Source organism: Chiloscyllium punctatum, chromosome 16 (genome assembly GCF_047496795.1).
Source record: "Chiloscyllium punctatum isolate Juve2018m chromosome 16, sChiPun1.3, whole genome shotgun sequence".
Classification (NCBI taxonomy): domain Eukaryota; kingdom Metazoa; phylum Chordata; class Chondrichthyes; order Orectolobiformes; family Hemiscylliidae; genus Chiloscyllium; species Chiloscyllium punctatum.
In genome coordinates this window covers 43,377,981-43,395,094 of record NC_092754.1, presented here as the reverse complement: position 1 = coordinate 43,395,094, position 17,114 = coordinate 43,377,981, and the positions used below count along the sequence as shown (strand labels likewise).

General features: G+C 44.6%; 1 protein-coding gene across 3 annotated transcripts in view; it reads left to right on the top strand.

Moving 5' to 3' along the window:
- epha8 (eph receptor A8) overlaps positions 1-17,114 on the top strand; it is a 527,638-nt gene that overhangs the window by 466,227 nt on the left and 44,297 nt on the right. For all 3 annotated transcript variants that reach the window (XM_072586821.1, XM_072586820.1, XM_072586819.1), the window contains exon 15: positions 12,178-12,368. In XM_072586821.1, the coding sequence (XP_072442922.1) occupies positions 12,178-12,368 (191 nt within the window). The remainder of the gene's footprint in view (positions 1-12,177; positions 12,369-17,114) is intronic.

The window sequence follows — 17,114 nt, the reverse complement described above, 5'->3', positions numbered from 1 at the left end:
CTTGATTTTGTTTTCAAGCCATTCAGTGGTCTTCGCTTTCTCTACCCAAATCCCAATTTTAGTTTTCTAAGATCTCAGCACATTTCCTCTTCTGCAACCCTGATTTTAATCAGTCTGACTCCGTAACCATATTTTCAGCCACCGAGTTCCTAAATTCTGGAATCTCTTCCATAAAGCTCTCAGCCTTTTTTTTGCGTCCTTTAAGATGCTGCTTATAACTTAACTATTGAACATTGAAGAACATAGAACAGTACAGCACAGTACAGGCACTTCGGTCCCTGATGATGTGCTAACCTTTTATCCGAATCTAAGATCAAACTAACTGACATACCCGTCAGTTTATAATCATCGATGTGTGTCCATCCAAGAGTCACTTAAATGTCCCTAATGTATCTGATTCGTCCTTGGCAATGTGAGGCAGCAGTGCGAACCGTTAAAATTGTCCATAGTGTTAGGTGCATTAGTCAGGGGTAAATATAAGGTAGGGGAATTGGTCTGGTTGGGATACTCTTCGGAGGGTTGGTGTGGACTTATTGGGTGGAAGGGCCTGCTTCCATACTATAGGGATTCTAATTCTAAGTCTAATTCTAATTCTATTTCTATTATCTCTCATAATATATAAGAATTAACAATGAGTACTGTAGTACTGAAAAATTGAATTAATATTTATAATGACTTCTAGTAAATATACTCATATTACAGTTATAGGCAATGCCATGTCATGAAGTCATAGGGATCTACAACACAGAAAGAATCCCTTTGGTTCATCATGTGTGCCAGTTGCAAACAACTACCTAACTAATATAATTTTCCAGCACTTAGGTCCTTAGCTTTGTATGTCTTGGCATAGCATGCACATCTAAACAGTTCTAAAATGCTATGAGGGTTTCTCCCTCTGCCACCCTTCCGGGCAGTGAGTTCCAGTGATTCCCACCACCCTCTGGGTGAATAAATTTTTCCAACATCCTATCCAAACCTTCTGTCACGGATAGTCCTGAGCAATTCAGTTACAAACTGTAGTTTGTTTCCCTCAGTGTGTCATGCTACAAGAGGGCTCAGTAAGATGGAGTGTGAGGCCTTTCTGCCATTGGTCCCATGTTATGATGTGATGATGGTACCATGAGCATGTCGCTAAAAGAAATATTGCATGCTGCAATGGGAAGTAAACACAATAATAACAAGCCATAGAGCATGAATTCAGGGGAGATAAGAGTAAGAAATGTAAGACATGTCACCTTAATTTGCTAGGTTAGATCATATGGGATTGGGGTAATTTATTAGTTTGGATGAATGACTGGCTGATGGACAGAAGGCAGAGAGTTGGGTTAAATGTTTTCTTCAGGATGGCAAGACGTAACTAGTGGGGTGCCACAGGGTTCAGTTCTTAGACTGCAGCTATTTACAATCTGCATTAATGACTTAGATACAGGGATAGAAGGCTCTAGAGCTGAATTTGTGGATGACACAAAAATAAGTGGGACGGAATGAGGAAATAAGGTTAGGAGAGTGGGCCAAAATGCGGCAGATAGCATTTAATGAGGATATGTTTGAGGTCATGCATTTTGGAGATTCTTCGGTGTTTCGATGCAGAGGGATCTGGGTGTCCTAGTTCATGAGTCATGGAAAACTAGCATGCAGATATAACAGATAATAAAATAAGCAAATGAAATGTTGGCTTTTATAGCTAAAGGAATAGAATATAAAGGTAAGGAAGTATTGTTGCAACTGTACAAGACATTGTGAGACTCTATGTGGAGGTTCACTGGATGATCCCAGAGATGAGGGGTTTGTTGTATGAGGAGTGATTAAACAGTTTCAGTCAATACCCTCTGGAATTTAGAAGAATGATGGGAGATCAAATTGAGGTATTCAAGACAATAAAAGGTATGGATAAAATAGATGTCGAGTGGATGTTTCTGCTGTTGAGCATTGTAGAATAAGATGTCATAGTCTTAGCATTGGGGCAGCAAATTTAAAAACAGAGTTGGGGAGAAACTACTTCTCCCAAAGGGTTGTGAATCTGAGGAATTCGCTATCCCAAGTGAGGCCCCTTTTGGTCAAGGCTGACCATGGGTTGCATCCTCATTGTTCTGGCTTTCTGCTTCTCTGAAACAGCGTCGCTTGTGACTGAAGAGACCAAGCATGACAATCCCAGTCGCAGAGGTCACATCTGCATGTGGTCATTGATCTGCTAGAGCTGCTGCACTCCTTCCTTGGTGTCGGCTTTTCTGCTGCAGCACTCGTCAGCTTATTTCCCCCTGTTTTGAGGTGTTGGTTCAGGGTGCTTCTCCATCTCCTGCAGTCAGCTGCAAGCCTTTCCCAGAACTTCCTAACAATATCAGGCACCTTCATGTCCCTCATGTAGATGTCCTTGTAGTGCAGTTGGAGATGCCCTGTGTGCTTCTTCCTGGATGTAAGCTCTCCACACAGGGTGTCCTTTGGGATGTGGATGTCTTTCATGTGGTGGACGTGGCCCAGCCAGCAGAGTCTCCGCTGCCTCAGCAGAGTGTACGTGCTAGGAAGGCCAGGATGACATAGGACCGCTGCGTTGGACACTCTGTCTTGCCAGGATATGCCCAGGATAGGGTGGATACTCCTCAAGTGGCAGGTGTTCAGTCTTATCTCCTGTCTGGCGTATGTAGTCCAAGTTTCACTGCCGTACAGCAGTGTGCTTATGACGCAGGCATTGTAGACTGACGTTTTTATCTTCACTGTCAGCTTGGGATTTGTCCACACTCGAGTTGTGAAGCGAGCAAGAGTTGAGATTGCTTTCCCGATCCACTTGTCGATCTCTGTGTCCAAGGAGAGGTTGTCGTGATGGAAGAGACAAGGTATATAAACTGATGGACGACATTGAGTGCATAGCCATCGGTGGTGATGACCGGTAGTACCTCTGTATCTGTCCCAGGATCTTCTTCAGACTGATAGTCAGCCCGAAGTCCTTGCAAGCTTGGGAGAGGCGATCTGTCAGTGGCTGGAGTTCCTGCTGGGTGTGTGTTTCAACTGCAGCATCATCAACAAACAGCATGTCCCTGATGAGTGCCTCACGTACTTTTGTCCAAAGTGCCCCAAAGACCAGTAGATACTGGGACAGTGAGTAAATTAAAGGAGGAGTTAGATGGATTTTTAATTGGTAATGGGTTGAAGGGTTATGGGGAGTAGGCAGGAAATGGGGGTGAGGAGCACATCAGCACATAGGCCTCATTCTGCTCCTATATCTTATGAACTTATGTAAGCAAGAGGTCAGGCCATGGCTGTGAAAAGAGAAAGAGAGTTAACATTTGAGGTCAATGACTCTTCATCAGAACTGAGAGTTATAAATAAGGAGGTATACAAAAATGGCTAAGTTCTGTGTTGGAGTGGAGCTAGGAGTGATTACATCACTAAAGGGATGATATGACCTTAAGGACTAAGAGCAGGAATAGACCATCTGGTTCCTTGAGCCTGCTTTGTTATTCCAAACAGTGTGCTTTGATGCCATAAAATAAGCTTGTGTTCAGACAGACATTGAGGAGAAGAAAAAGTCAGGCACTGTCTTCAGGCTCAGACTGCAGTGTAACCATACTTATTATGCTATTATAGTCAATGCCATTATATATAGTAATCTTAGAAATACCAGGCACTCTACTTATTGTTACAGTATCTAAGGAGTAAAGTTAGTGATTTTCTTAATGTATTCATTATTCCTCTGTGCTCCTAAGTTTGAACTCTGCTTTCACTGGGCTATTTTCATATCAGCTCAGCTCTGCGACATTACCAGAAGGTTGCTTTTGGTTACCTGAAGCCCAGTTTTTCTGCTGCGTCCTCATAGTATGTGAAGCAAATAGGGCAAATATAGAAAGAGAAGATGGGCCTAAAGGGGGTGTCATATATCAGAATCAAAGGCAAGGAGGGGCCCTACAATTTTACCTCACTCCCAGTGACAAGTTACCTGACCTGTACTGATTGAACCCTGAATTGCCCCAGCTGATCTGGGGAAGATGTCAGTGCAATGCCAACTTCTCCACTGACTTTACAAATAACATAGTCCTTCAGAACAACCTCTAAGCGTGACATTGCAATTTCTCAGCTCCTATTCCCTGAGCGTCTCTGAAGAATGCTGTTGAATCAGTGCTAATTGTCATTGAATTATTGGATTATTATTCACTTCTATTATCTATTTTCTTTGCCGTAATAGACTTGTGTCCAACTGATAATGGATTTATTCTACTCTTGCAAGGTTTCCAATGGATCCAAACAGCTGCATTTGTACAGTTTGTAATATATTCCTGTTAATTCAAGAACGCTGGAACAAGCACAGTTAGTCACATCATGTTTGTTAACTTTTTACCTGCCGTGAGAGAGCTGAGTTTAACCTTATCCGTAATCGGAACAAAACGCAAATTAAATGTTTGAAAGTAATTGCAGACTGTGCAATGTGGACAATGTGGATCTATTCCAATAGAGTGTGTATGAAAATCAGAGCTGCTACTATCAAACGGTTATCCTGTACTTTGCTCTGTACAAGAGCAGTTGTATTGCTGCAGTGATGGTGTCATTTACCATTTACGATGGGCTTCATGCTGTTAAAGCAGAATATATAAAAACAACTGCAGGTATCCGAAAGTAAAAATCAGAAAAGAAAAATTCTCCTGCAGTATTTGTATTGAGATTTCTATGCTCCTGATTGACTGTGTTTCAGTCTTTCCATTTCTGATAATTGAGCATTGCAGAGTTTGAGAAAAGGAGGCTCCAGAAACATACCATATACATTTCCTGTTCTCACCCTCTTCCCATGTATCAGATTATAAGGGGCATGAGCAAGGTGAATGGAAAGCAGCTGTCCTCCTTAGTTGAAGGGTCAGTAACAAGACAGCATAATTTTAAAGTGAAAGGCAGGAGGTTTAAAGGGGATTTGAGGAAAAACCTTTTCACCCAGAGAGTGGTGGGAATCTGGAATATACTGCTTGGGGAGGTATTTGATGGGGGAAGCCAGATAACCTTTAGAAAGTACTTGAATGAGCACTTAAATGTCACAACATTCAAGGCTATTGCGGGAAAGTGGGACTAGGAAAGAACAAAGAACATTACAGTGCAGGAACAGGCCCTTCGGCCCTCCAAGCCTGCGCTGATCCAGATCCTCTATCTAAGCCTGCTGCCTATTTTCTAAGAATCTGTATCCCTCTGGAAGGTAGTACTATATTTTTGGTGGTACAGACTTGATGGGACTTTCAGGCCTCTTCTGTATTGTACGATTCTATGATCTAGTAACTAAGTCATGACTCATTTATTACCCTAGACTGAGTCGGTATTAGGAGTGTCCATTAAGAGCATGCAAAGTCATGATTGAACATTCTTACAGAAAGTAATGAGGTAAGTGATAGCGTATATAGCACGAAGCATTCGAACAATTAATTTCTGATGAACACGTTTATGCTCAATGCTCATTGCTCATGAATTAAGGAAAATGAATCTGTGCCCAAGTGATGGAGTGAACAACATCCCAGCCTCCTACTTGATGGCGAACATAATTGAGGGAATGGAGAAGGAGGTCATTATTGATGAGATTAGCACTACTCTAGCACCCCAGGACATTAGATGACACTGCTCTATGCCTGAAAAGAGACAGTCGCATGTGACAACCACTGGTATTACCAGTCGTACAGCGCATGTTGGTTGTAGTTATCCATGCAGCAGATGGTGCAGTTCTGCAAATGATTTTGCATCAGGCTGCATCTGTCCAGCCAGGCAGAATGCACCTCAGTTTGGGTCACAGTGATGGACACTGTCAGTTCCACCTTGTATTCCCTCCATTTGCCCTCCCTTTCTGCCTCTGGTGCAAAACAAATGCTCTTGAATTTCCATTGAAAAAATCCATTGTATTGATGACAGAATGTACTAAGTAAACAGCAGTTTTGGAATACAAAATCTCCTAGCTAATTATGTTGCAACAGGAAGAAATTGTAGGATACAATTAATTGTAGGATACAATTAAAAAAGGATTTACACACTACTCAAACTGTTTACCTTTGGGAATTTTCAATACACTTCCAGAAATAGCACATCCAGCCAGTCCTGGACACTGATGTTGTTTGAACAGGTAAATCACTGAGCACGAAATTAGCTTAAGGATGATGTGAATATCTGAATGACTTAATCAGGATCAAATTATTACACAGTTGAGAGCAATTGATAGGAATCAACACTAGGTAACCAAAGAGCCTTGACTTTGTTGGGGGAGTAGTGACTTGGCTTTGTAGTTAAACATACTAATTAATGTACTGCTGAATATGTAAATAATTTGGGATACATCATCACAGCAAGTTAACATATGATGTGGTTGTTGGAGCAGAGCTGAACTGGTGTATAAAGTGCTCGCCTGTTATTTGCAGTAAAGAGCCCTTCAGTTAGATTAGCAATCACCGTCACAATGTTTGGTACATTTGTGTAAAGGTCAGCTGCCATACTTGCTTCCAAATTAGGTTGTGAGCTCAAGTTAAATCCTTAGACGGCATCTTTCAAACCTATGATCACTTCCATCTTGAAGGACAAGGCAGCAGATACATAGGAACACCACCACCTTCAAGTTGCGAGCCATTCACCATCCTGACTTGGAAATATATGATAGTTCCTTCTGTGTTGTTGTGTCAAGAAGATTGATGTGCAGGAGTTTGGATGCCTCACTACATGTATAGAGCTTTAGTGAGACTACATCTGGGGCATTCTTTACAGTTTTGCTTTCCTTATCCAGTAAAAGCTAGAGTTGCTTTAGAGGACCAGCACCAAAGATTCCCTGACTGAATCCTGGGACAAGGACTGGTCCTGCAGTGAGAAATTGAGTAAACAAGGGCTAGGTTGCTAGAATTTAAGAAAATGAAAAGTGATCTGCTAGGAACATGTAATATATACATTTTTTCAAGGTCTTTAGGGATGGAAGTGGAGTTAGGGAGATAAATTTGCTTGAACAGAACAAGGGGTCGGTCATTTGGAGCTGCGATGAGACGAAATTGCTTCACTCAGTGCATTGTCAAACTTTGAAATTTTCCTTTCCTCTGGAGAGCTGTGAATAGTCAGGAACTGATTGTGCACTGGGCCCTTGATTTGTGAACATCTGACTTCCGAATGTTCATACTTATGAGTGCGATCACATACAGGAATGTAATTTTAAAGAGCTGACATACAAATGTTTCCTGTACTTACAAACAGCTGCTTCACATTGTCCAGAATTGTGTTCTGACTTGCATACAAATTGACATGCGAGCAGACTCCAGAACAGAACGTTCACAATCCAGGGACTGCCTGTACTCCAGATTGGTACATTTTCAATACCCAGGGCATTAAGAATTAGGGGATGATACAAGAAGATAGAAGACCATCAATAAACTTATTGAATGGTGGACACAATATACAAAACAGACACACTGATGCTGCTAGGATGCCTAAGAAACAGGAATGGGATTTGGACATTTCACTTCTTGAGCCCACTGTAACTCCCATTCCTGTTTCTTATGTACCTCAGCATCAGAAATGTGTCTGTTTTGTGGGTTGTAGCCACAGCAACATTTCCCATCTGACAGGCAATAACTCAGTTAATCAGGCTGTCCTTTTCATGGAAATCTGGTTATAAAGACCACACCTCCCTGAGGCACACCTCCCTGAACCACACCTCCCTCTGAGCCACACCTCTCCCTGAGCCACACCTCTCCCTGAGCCACACCTCTCCCTGAGCCACACCTCTCCCTGAGCCACACCTCCCTGAGACACACCTCCCTCTGAGACACACCTCCCTCTGAGACATACCTCCCTCTAAGATACACCTCCCTGAGCCACACCTCCCTCTGAGGCACACCTCTTCCTGAGGCACACCTCCCACTGAGACATACCTCTCTCTGAGGCACACCTCCCTGAGGCACACCTCCCTGAGGCACACCTCTTTCTGAGACACACCTCCCTCTGAGCCACACCTCTCCCTGAGCCACACCTCTCCAAAAACCCCTTACTTTTGCTTGAAAGTTCTATCCCAGTAAATGTCAATGTTGAAAAGGTAACAATCCAGTATGAATTTGAATCACACGTAGACCTGTCTGAGTAGAAATAGGAGACTTTATGTTAAAGATTAATAATATTGGAGGTCTGATTCTGTGTTCTACTGAAGTTCCAAAATCCCTTGAGTCTCCCCTTATTTTATAAGAGGATCTATGTAATCAATATGGTACTGCTGCAGGATTGAGTACTTCTCAATTTTGCGAAGCGCTATCAAAGCGTTCCATCTTACAAAGATTTGTATTAGTGATATTTTGCTCGGTAGTATAGATCTTAAACATCATTAAAAGGAGACAAGCAGGTGAAGATTTTTTTAATCTTATCCTCGTCAGGACTAGGACACAAGAAACAGACTTGAAAAAAGGAACACCAGCATGAGTAGAGAGTACAGATTGGTTGCGATATTGTTGGCATGGAGATGCAGTAAAAGCAGCTAACTGTCAATCTTAGTGATCAGATCAGGAAGGTCAACTCTGATTGGTCAGGGTACTTCAATATTGATTATTTAATAAATACTGTCTAATATGGGATGTGGTGTCTGCTACAGGACATGGTGTCTGGTATGGGAGTTGGTGGCTGGTATGGGAATTGGTGGCTGGTATGGGACGTGGTGTCTAATTCGGGACCTAGTCTCTGATAAGGGATGTGGTGTCTGATACGGGGCGTGGTGTCTGATATGAGATGGGGTATTTGATACGGGACGGGGTATCTGATATGGGACGTGATGTCTGATACAGGACGGGGTGTCTGGTACGGGACGTAGTATCTGATATGGGATGTAGTGTCTGACATGGGACAGTATTAGACATCCTGATGGGTGTCTGACACGGGACGTGGTGTCTGATATGGGATCTGGTGTCTGATGCGGGAAATGGTGTCTGCTACGGGATGTGGTGTCTGATACGGGATGTGGTGTCTGCTACAGGACGTGGTGTCTGATACGGGACGTGGTGTCTGATACGGGACATGGTGTCTGATACAGGGCATGGTGTCTGATATGGGACGTGGTGTCTGACACAGGATGTGGTGTCTGATACGGGATGTGGTGCCTGATTTGGGACCTAGTATCTGGTATGGGACGTGGAGTCAATTAAGGGGGTTGGTATCCGCTATGGGACATGGTGTCTGATACGGGATGTGGTGTCTGATATAGGACGTGGTGTCTGATACGGGACATGGTGTCTGATACGAGGCATGGTGTCTGATACGAGATGTGCTGTCTGGTACAGGACGTGGTGTCTGCTATGGAATGTGGTATCTGCTACAGGACGTGGTGTCTAATACGGGACATGGTGTCTGATATGAGATATTGTATCTGATATGGGATGTGCTGTCTGATACGGGACCTGGTGTCTGGTACGGGACGTGGTGTCTGATATGGGACGTGGTGTCTGATATGGAATGTGATGTCTGATACGGGACGAGGTGTCTAATACAGGACATGGTGTCTGATACGAGATGTTGTATCTGATATGGGATATGGTGTCTGATATGGGATGTGGTGTCTGGTACAGGACGTGGTGCCTGATAGGGGACGTGGTGTCTGATATGGGATGTGGTGTCTGCTACAGGACGTGGTGTCTGATACGGGACGTGGAGTCTGGTACGGGATCTGGTGTCTGATATGGGACGTGGTGTCTGACACAGGATGTGGTGTCTGATACGGGATGTGGTGCCTGATTTGGGACCTGGTATCTGGTATGGGACGTGGAGTCTATTAAGGGGGTTGGTATCTGCTATGGGACATGGTGTCTGATACGGGATGTGGTGTCTGATATGGGACGTGGTGTCTGATACGGGACATGGTGTCTGATACGAGGCATGGTGTCTGATATGGGACGTGGTGTCTGATACGGGACATGGTGTCTGATACAGGGCATGGTGTCTGATATGGGACGTGGTGTCTGACACAGGATGTGGTGTCTGATACGGGATGTGGTGCCTTATTTGGGACTGGTATCTGGTATGGGACATGGGGTCTATTAAGGGGGTTGGTATCTGCTATGGGACATGGTGTCTGATACGGGATGTGGTGTCTGATATGGGACGTGGTGTCTGATACGGGACATGGTGTCTGATACGAGGCATGGTGTCTGATATGGGACGTGGTGTCTGATACGGGGCATGGTGTCTGATACAGGGCATGGTGTCTGATATGGGACGTGGTGTCTGACACAGGATGTGGTGTCTGATACGGGATGTGGTGCCTTATTTGGGACTGGTATCTGGTATGGGACATGGGGTCTATTAAGGGGGTTGGTATCTGCTATGGGACATGGTGTCTGATACGGGATGTGGTGTCTGATATGGGACGTGGTGTCTGATATGGGACATGGTGTCTGATACGAGGCATGTTGTCTGATATGGGACGTGGTGTCTGATATGGGACGTGGTGTCTGATACGGGCCATGGTGTCTGATACAGGGAATGGCATCTGATATGGGATGTGGTGTCTGATACGGGACATGGTGTCTGATACAGGGCATGGTGTCTGATACGAGATGTGCTGTCTGGTACAGGACGTGGTGTCTGCTATGGAATGTGGTATCTGCTACAGGACGTGGTGTCTAATACGGGACATGGTGTCTGATATGAGATATTGTATCTGATATGGGATGTGCTGTCTGATACGGGACCTGGTGTCTGGTACGGGACGTGGTGTCTGATATGGGACGTGGTGTCTGATATGGAATGTGGTGTCTGATAGGGACGTGGTGTCTAATACAGGACATGGTGTCTGATACGAGATGTTGTATCTGATATGGGATATGGTGTCTGATATGGGATGTGGTGTCTGGTACAGGACGTGGTGCCTGATAGGGGACGTGGTGTCTGATATGGGACGTGGTGTCTGCTATGCAATGTGGTGTCTGATACGGGACGTGGTGTCTGATACGGGATGTTATATCTGATATGGGACATGGTGTCTGATACAGGATGAGGTGTCTGCTACGGGATCTGGTGTCTGATGCGGAAAATGGTGTCTGCTACGGGATGTGGTGTCTGGTACAGGACGTGGTGTCTGCTACGGGATGTGGTGCCTGCAATAGGATGTGATATCGGATACAGGAGGTGGTGTTTGACATGGGATGTGGTGTCTGATATGGGATGTGGTGCCTGATTCGGGACCAGGTCTCTGGTATGGGAAGTGGGGTCTATTAAGGAAGTTGGTATCTGCTATGTCTGATACGGAATGTGGTGTCTGATATGGGACGTGGTGTCTGATCGGGACGTGGTGTCTGATCGGGACGTGGTGTCTGATACGGGATGTGGTGTCTAGTACAGGACGTGGTATCTGCTATGGGACATGATGTCTGATACGGAATGTGGTGTCTGCTACGGGACGTGGTGTCTGATACGAGATGTTATATCTGATATGGGATATGGTGTCTGATATGGGACCTAGTGTCTGATACAGGACCTGGTGTCTGATATGGGACGTAGTGTCTGATACGGAATGTGGTGCCTGATATGGGGCATGGTGTCTGATACAGAATGTGGTGTCTGATGCGGGACATGGTGCCTGATATGGGACGTGGCGTCTGATTTGGGATATGGTGTCTGATTTGGGATGTGGTGTCTGATACTGGACATGGTGTCTGATACAGGACATTGTGTCTGATACGGGACATGGCGTCTGGTACGGGACGTGGTGTCTGCCATGGAATATGGTGTCTGATACGGGACGTGGTGTCTGATTTGGGATGTGGTGTCTGCTATGGGACGTGGTATCTAATACGGGACATGGTGTCTGATACGGGATGTTGTATCTGATATGGGACATGGTGTCTGATACGGGACCTGGTGTCTGGTACGGGACATGGTGTCTGACATGGGACGTGGTGTCTGATATGGGACGTGGTATCTGATACGGGATGTGCGGTCTGATGGGGGACATGGTGTCTGATACGGGACGTGATGCCTGATGTGGGACCTGGTGTCTGATATGGGATGTAGTATCTGATACAGTATATGTTGTTTGATACAGGCTGTGGCGTCTGATACAGGAAATGGCGTATGATATAGTACATGTTTGCAGAGCATATTGTTTGATACGGTACATGTTGTTTACAGTCGATCAGTTGTTGGGGCCTACATGCAGCCTACATACCTGGCATCTCACCATCACTGAAAGTATGATATTTTGTATTGCAGGTAATTAAATCCGTGGAAGAAGGTTACCGTCTTCCAGCTCCCATGGGCTGTCCTGCAGCTCTCCATCAGTTAATGCTGGACTGTTGGCAGAAAGATCGCAGTGAGAGGCCCAAATTTTTCCAGATCGTCAGTGTATTGGACAAGCTCATTAGGAACCCCACTGCCCTCAAGATTCTTGATACCACAAGCAGGTAAGAAACCAGTTACCACAGCTTTGTTTTCCAGGGGTCTGAGACAGTGGCCTCTGTGAGGGTGGAGGCTCAAGCCAAGGCTGCAGAGTGTCAGTCAACTGTTTTACATCAGCTGTCATTTTAATTTCCATTGAATTCAATCAGGAGCGGTGTAAAACGAGCTGTTGACTTGCTTTCTTCATTTCACACTTGCACACACTGTTAAGATCCACCCCATTACTTTTAACATCTTTTCTGCTGCTTGCACCATTACGCCATTTGTTCCGAATTATGGAAAGATGGTAGTTCAGTTGAAGTTGTATATTACAGGACTGATCATGCCTGAACTCACTGCCACAATGGTGAAGGCTGGCAAGCTTTGAGAACTCTTTGTCATAGTATGTCCAAATGCTGGCAATTCACAGGATATTTAGTCCGAGCAAGATAATGGAAAAAAGATGGGGAAGCAGTTACTTTGATTAACTGTAATGCATGCTGCAGAAAAGCTAATGTAGCAATCCTTCAACAGCTACACAGCACGCCTGTCTTTAATCAAGATTCAGGTGGAGTTGGAAGTGCTCATACATCCACAGAGTGTTCATTTATTTACATACACAGAATAAATCCCCGTCGAAGTAGATCACAGCAACAACATGTTCCATGAGACATAAGAAATGGACACTGCACTTTTACAGGTATCTCTTGTGTTTCAATCCTTTCTCAGACAGATGGAGAAAACACTTCATATGTGCTATGTTTCCGAAATAGTGAAGATTTATGAGCAAACCTGTTTAGGAACAGGTTTATACTATTCAGCCTATCCAGTCTGTTAGGCCATTGTTTTAAATCATGGCTAATTTTACTTCAACTTAACAGTGTAAAATAATAGTTTTCTGGAATTTAAAACATTAATTAATTATCTTATCTGACTCAATGAGTATAGCCTCCAACTATTCTTCTGCACACCAACTTTACTGCAACCTTCTCACTAACATTGGGGCTTTCTGTTTACTCTAAACCTGATTGATTAGGTGCCTATTTCTCTCTTTCCCCTGTGATAGGAGGAACACTAGGACCCCCTCAGTGGTAATCTTCAGATTACTTTAGATTCTAAAGCTGAAGCTTAAACCACCCATACCCCTACATTTACCCCTTACCTAAAACTACGGGCAATTTAGCAGGGCCAATGAACCTGACCTGCACGTCTTTGGACTGTGGGAGGAAACCGGAGCACCCGGAGGAAACCCACGCAGACACTGGGAGAATGTGCAAACTCCACACAGTCAGTCGCCTGAGGCGGGAATTGAACCCGGGTCTCTGGCGCTGTGAGGCAGCAGTGCTAACCACTGTGCCACCGTGCCGCCCTCTTCTGGTGTCACATGCTAGTGAGGGTAAGAACAGGCAGATATGGTAGATATGGCTAAACAATTAGTGCAGGGGGCAGGGATTCAGATTTTTGGATCATTGGGATTTTTTCTGGGGTGGAGGGATGACCTGTTCAAGGGGAACGGGTTGGACCTGTACTGGACAGGGACCAATATCTTGGTAGTCAGATTTGCTCGTGCTACAAGGGAGGGATTAAACTAGATTGGCAGGAGTGGGGTTGGGGGAGGATGAGGGTGGAGACTAATCTCATTCTCCCGCTTTCTCTTTGTAACCGTTGATCAAGAACCTATCTATCTTAGTTTTAAATATACTCAATGGCCTGGTTTCCACAGCCTTCTGTGGCATTGTATTCCATAGATTCACCACTCCTGACCAGATATATCCAAAAATCATATCTCCGTTCTAAAATGTCTTCCCTTTACTCTAAGGCTGTGCCCTCAGGTCCTAGTCTCTCCTACCAATGGAAACATCTTCCCAACATTCACTCTGTCCAGGCCATTCAGTATTCTGTATGTTTCAATTGGATTGCCCCTCATACTTCTAAACCCCATTGACTATAAACTCAGAGTCCTCAAATGTTCCTCATATGCTAAGCTTTTCAATCCTTGGACCATTCTCATGAGCCTCCTCTGAACATTTGAGGGCCTGTACATCCTTCCAGTGCTATGGGGCTCAAAACTGCGCTCAATACTCTAAATGTAGTCTGACCAGAGCCTTGTGGAGCCTCAGAAGAGTATCCCTGCTTTTATATTCAAGGCCTTTCAAAATAAATGCCATCATTGCATTTGCCTCCCTAACTACTGAATCAACTGGCAAGTTTACCTTAAGAAAGTTCTGGACACAAACTCCCAAGTCTCTTTGCACTTCAGACTTCTGAATCTTTTCCTCATTTAGAAAATAGTGCATGCCTCTATTCTTCCCAACGAAGTGCATGACCTCACACTTTCCCACGTTGCACTCCATCTACAAGGATCGCCTGCTAGATTAAATTGCATCTATTTCAATACAAGAGGGCTGACAGGCAAAGCTGATGAACTCAGAGTGTGGATAGTTTCGTGGGACTGGGATATTATAGCCATGACAGAAACATGGCTAAGGGAGGGACAGGACTGGCAGCTTAATGTGCCAGGATACAAGTGCTTTAGGGTGGGACAGAGATGGTGGAAAGAGAGGAGGGGGAGTTGCATTTTTGATTAAGGTGAGTATCACAGCAGTACTCAGAGATGAAATAACTGAAGGATCATCCAGTGAGGCTTTGTGGGTGGAGCTAAGAAATAAGAAGGAGGTGATAACATTATTGGGATTGTATTATAGGCCCCCAAATAGTCAACTGGAATTACAGGAACAATTATGAAGAAAGATTGGGGAGACTTGCAGGAGCAATAAGGTTGGCATAGTAGGGGATTTTAATTTTCCTAACATAGACTGGGACTGCCATAATGTTAAGAGCCAAGATGTGGTGGAATTTGTTAAGTGTGTTCAAGGAAATTTCCTCAAGCAGTACACAGAATGTCCTACTCGGGAAGGGGCAAAATTGAGGGACAGTTGGGAAGAAATCTCAGACCAGTGACCATAATTATATTAATTTTAAATAGCTATGGAGAGGGACAAAACTGGTCCACAGGTTTTAGTTCTAAATTGGGGAAAGGCAAATTTCGATGGAATTCGCCGGGAGCTTGCGGTGGTTAATTGGAGTAGTTTGTTTGCAGGCAAAGGGACCTCCAGCAAGTGGGAGACCTTAAAAAGTGACATAGCTGGAGCTCATGGTCTGTATGTTCCTGTGAGGGTGGAGGGCAAAGTTGGCAGGAATAGGGAACCCTGGATGACAAGAGATATTGAGAGTTTAATGAGAAAAAAAGGAGGAGGTTGTGGCTCAGGTACAGGCAGCTGGGATCAAGGGAATCCCTGGGGGTATGTAGGAGATACAGGAGTTTACTGAAGAATGAAATCAGGAGGGTGAAAAGGGTGCACGATCTAGCCTTGGCTGAGAAGATTAGGGTGAATCCAAAGAGATTCTTTAAGTATATTAAAGGAAAAAGAATAACTAGAGAGAGAATAGGGTCCCTCAAGGACCAAAGTGGACGTATATGTGTAGAACCGCAGGAGATAGGCAAGGTCCTCAATGAATAATTCCCCATTGTGTTTACCGTGGAGAAAGACATGAAGACTTGGGAACTTGGGGAAGTTAGTGGTTATATTTTGGGGACAATCAATATCACAGTGGAAGAGGTGTTTGACATTCAGGATGTATGAAGGTGGATAAATCTCCAAGAAAACTGCACGAGGCAGGAGAACAAATTGCAGGGACCCTGGCTGATATTTTTGCATCATCGTCAGCCATGGGTGAGGTCCCAGAAAACTGAAGGGTAGTGAAGATTGTGCCCTTATTCAAGAAGGGCTGCAAAAAACGCCTAGGAACAATAGATTAGAAAGCTTAACATGTGGTGGGTAAGTTACTTGAGAAGATTCTGAGGGATAAGACATACATACATTTAGAAAGACAGTGTTTGATTAGGATTAGTCAGCATGGCTTTGTGCATGAGAGATCATGCTTCACAATTTGTTAGAGCCTTTTGATGAAGTGACTGGGAAGGTTGACTAGGGCAAGTCAGTAGACATACTCTATATGAATTTCAGTAAGGCCTTTGATAAGGTTCCACATGGTGGGTGGCTCTGGAAGGTTAGATCACATGGAATCCAGGGGGAGCTGGAAAATTGGATACACAATTGGATTGATTGTAAGGAGCAGAGGGTAATAGTGGAAGGATGCTTGTCAGATTGGAGGCCTGTGATTAGTGAAGTGCCTCAGGGGTCAGTGTTGGGCCCATTGCAGTTTATTATCTGCATCAGTGATTTGGATGAGAATGTACAAGGCATGATTAGTATGCTATGCCTCCCTCTTTGTTGGATACGTGGAACAGTCCATCTTCCGCAGCCACACCGGCACCATTCCTTTTCCTCCGCTACATTGATGGCTGTATTGAAGCTCCCACGAGGAGTTTGAACAGTTCAACACCTTCACAAACACTTTCCACCCCAAACTCAAGTTCACCTGGACCATCTTGGACACCTCCTTCCCCTTCCTGGACCTCTCCACCTCCATGTCCAGCGACCGACTCAACACTGACATCCACTACAAACACACAGACCCTCACAGCTACACCTGGACTACACCTCCTCCCACCCTGCCTCCTGTAAAAATGCTATTCCCTCCTCCCAATTCCTCTGCCTTCGCTATATCTGCTCCCAGGAGGATCAATTCCACCACAGAACATAACAGATTGCCTCCTTCTTTAAAGACCGCAATTTCCCTTCCCATGTGGTTGTCGATGCCCTCCAACGTATCTCATCTACATGCCGCACCTCTGTCTTTGAATTCCA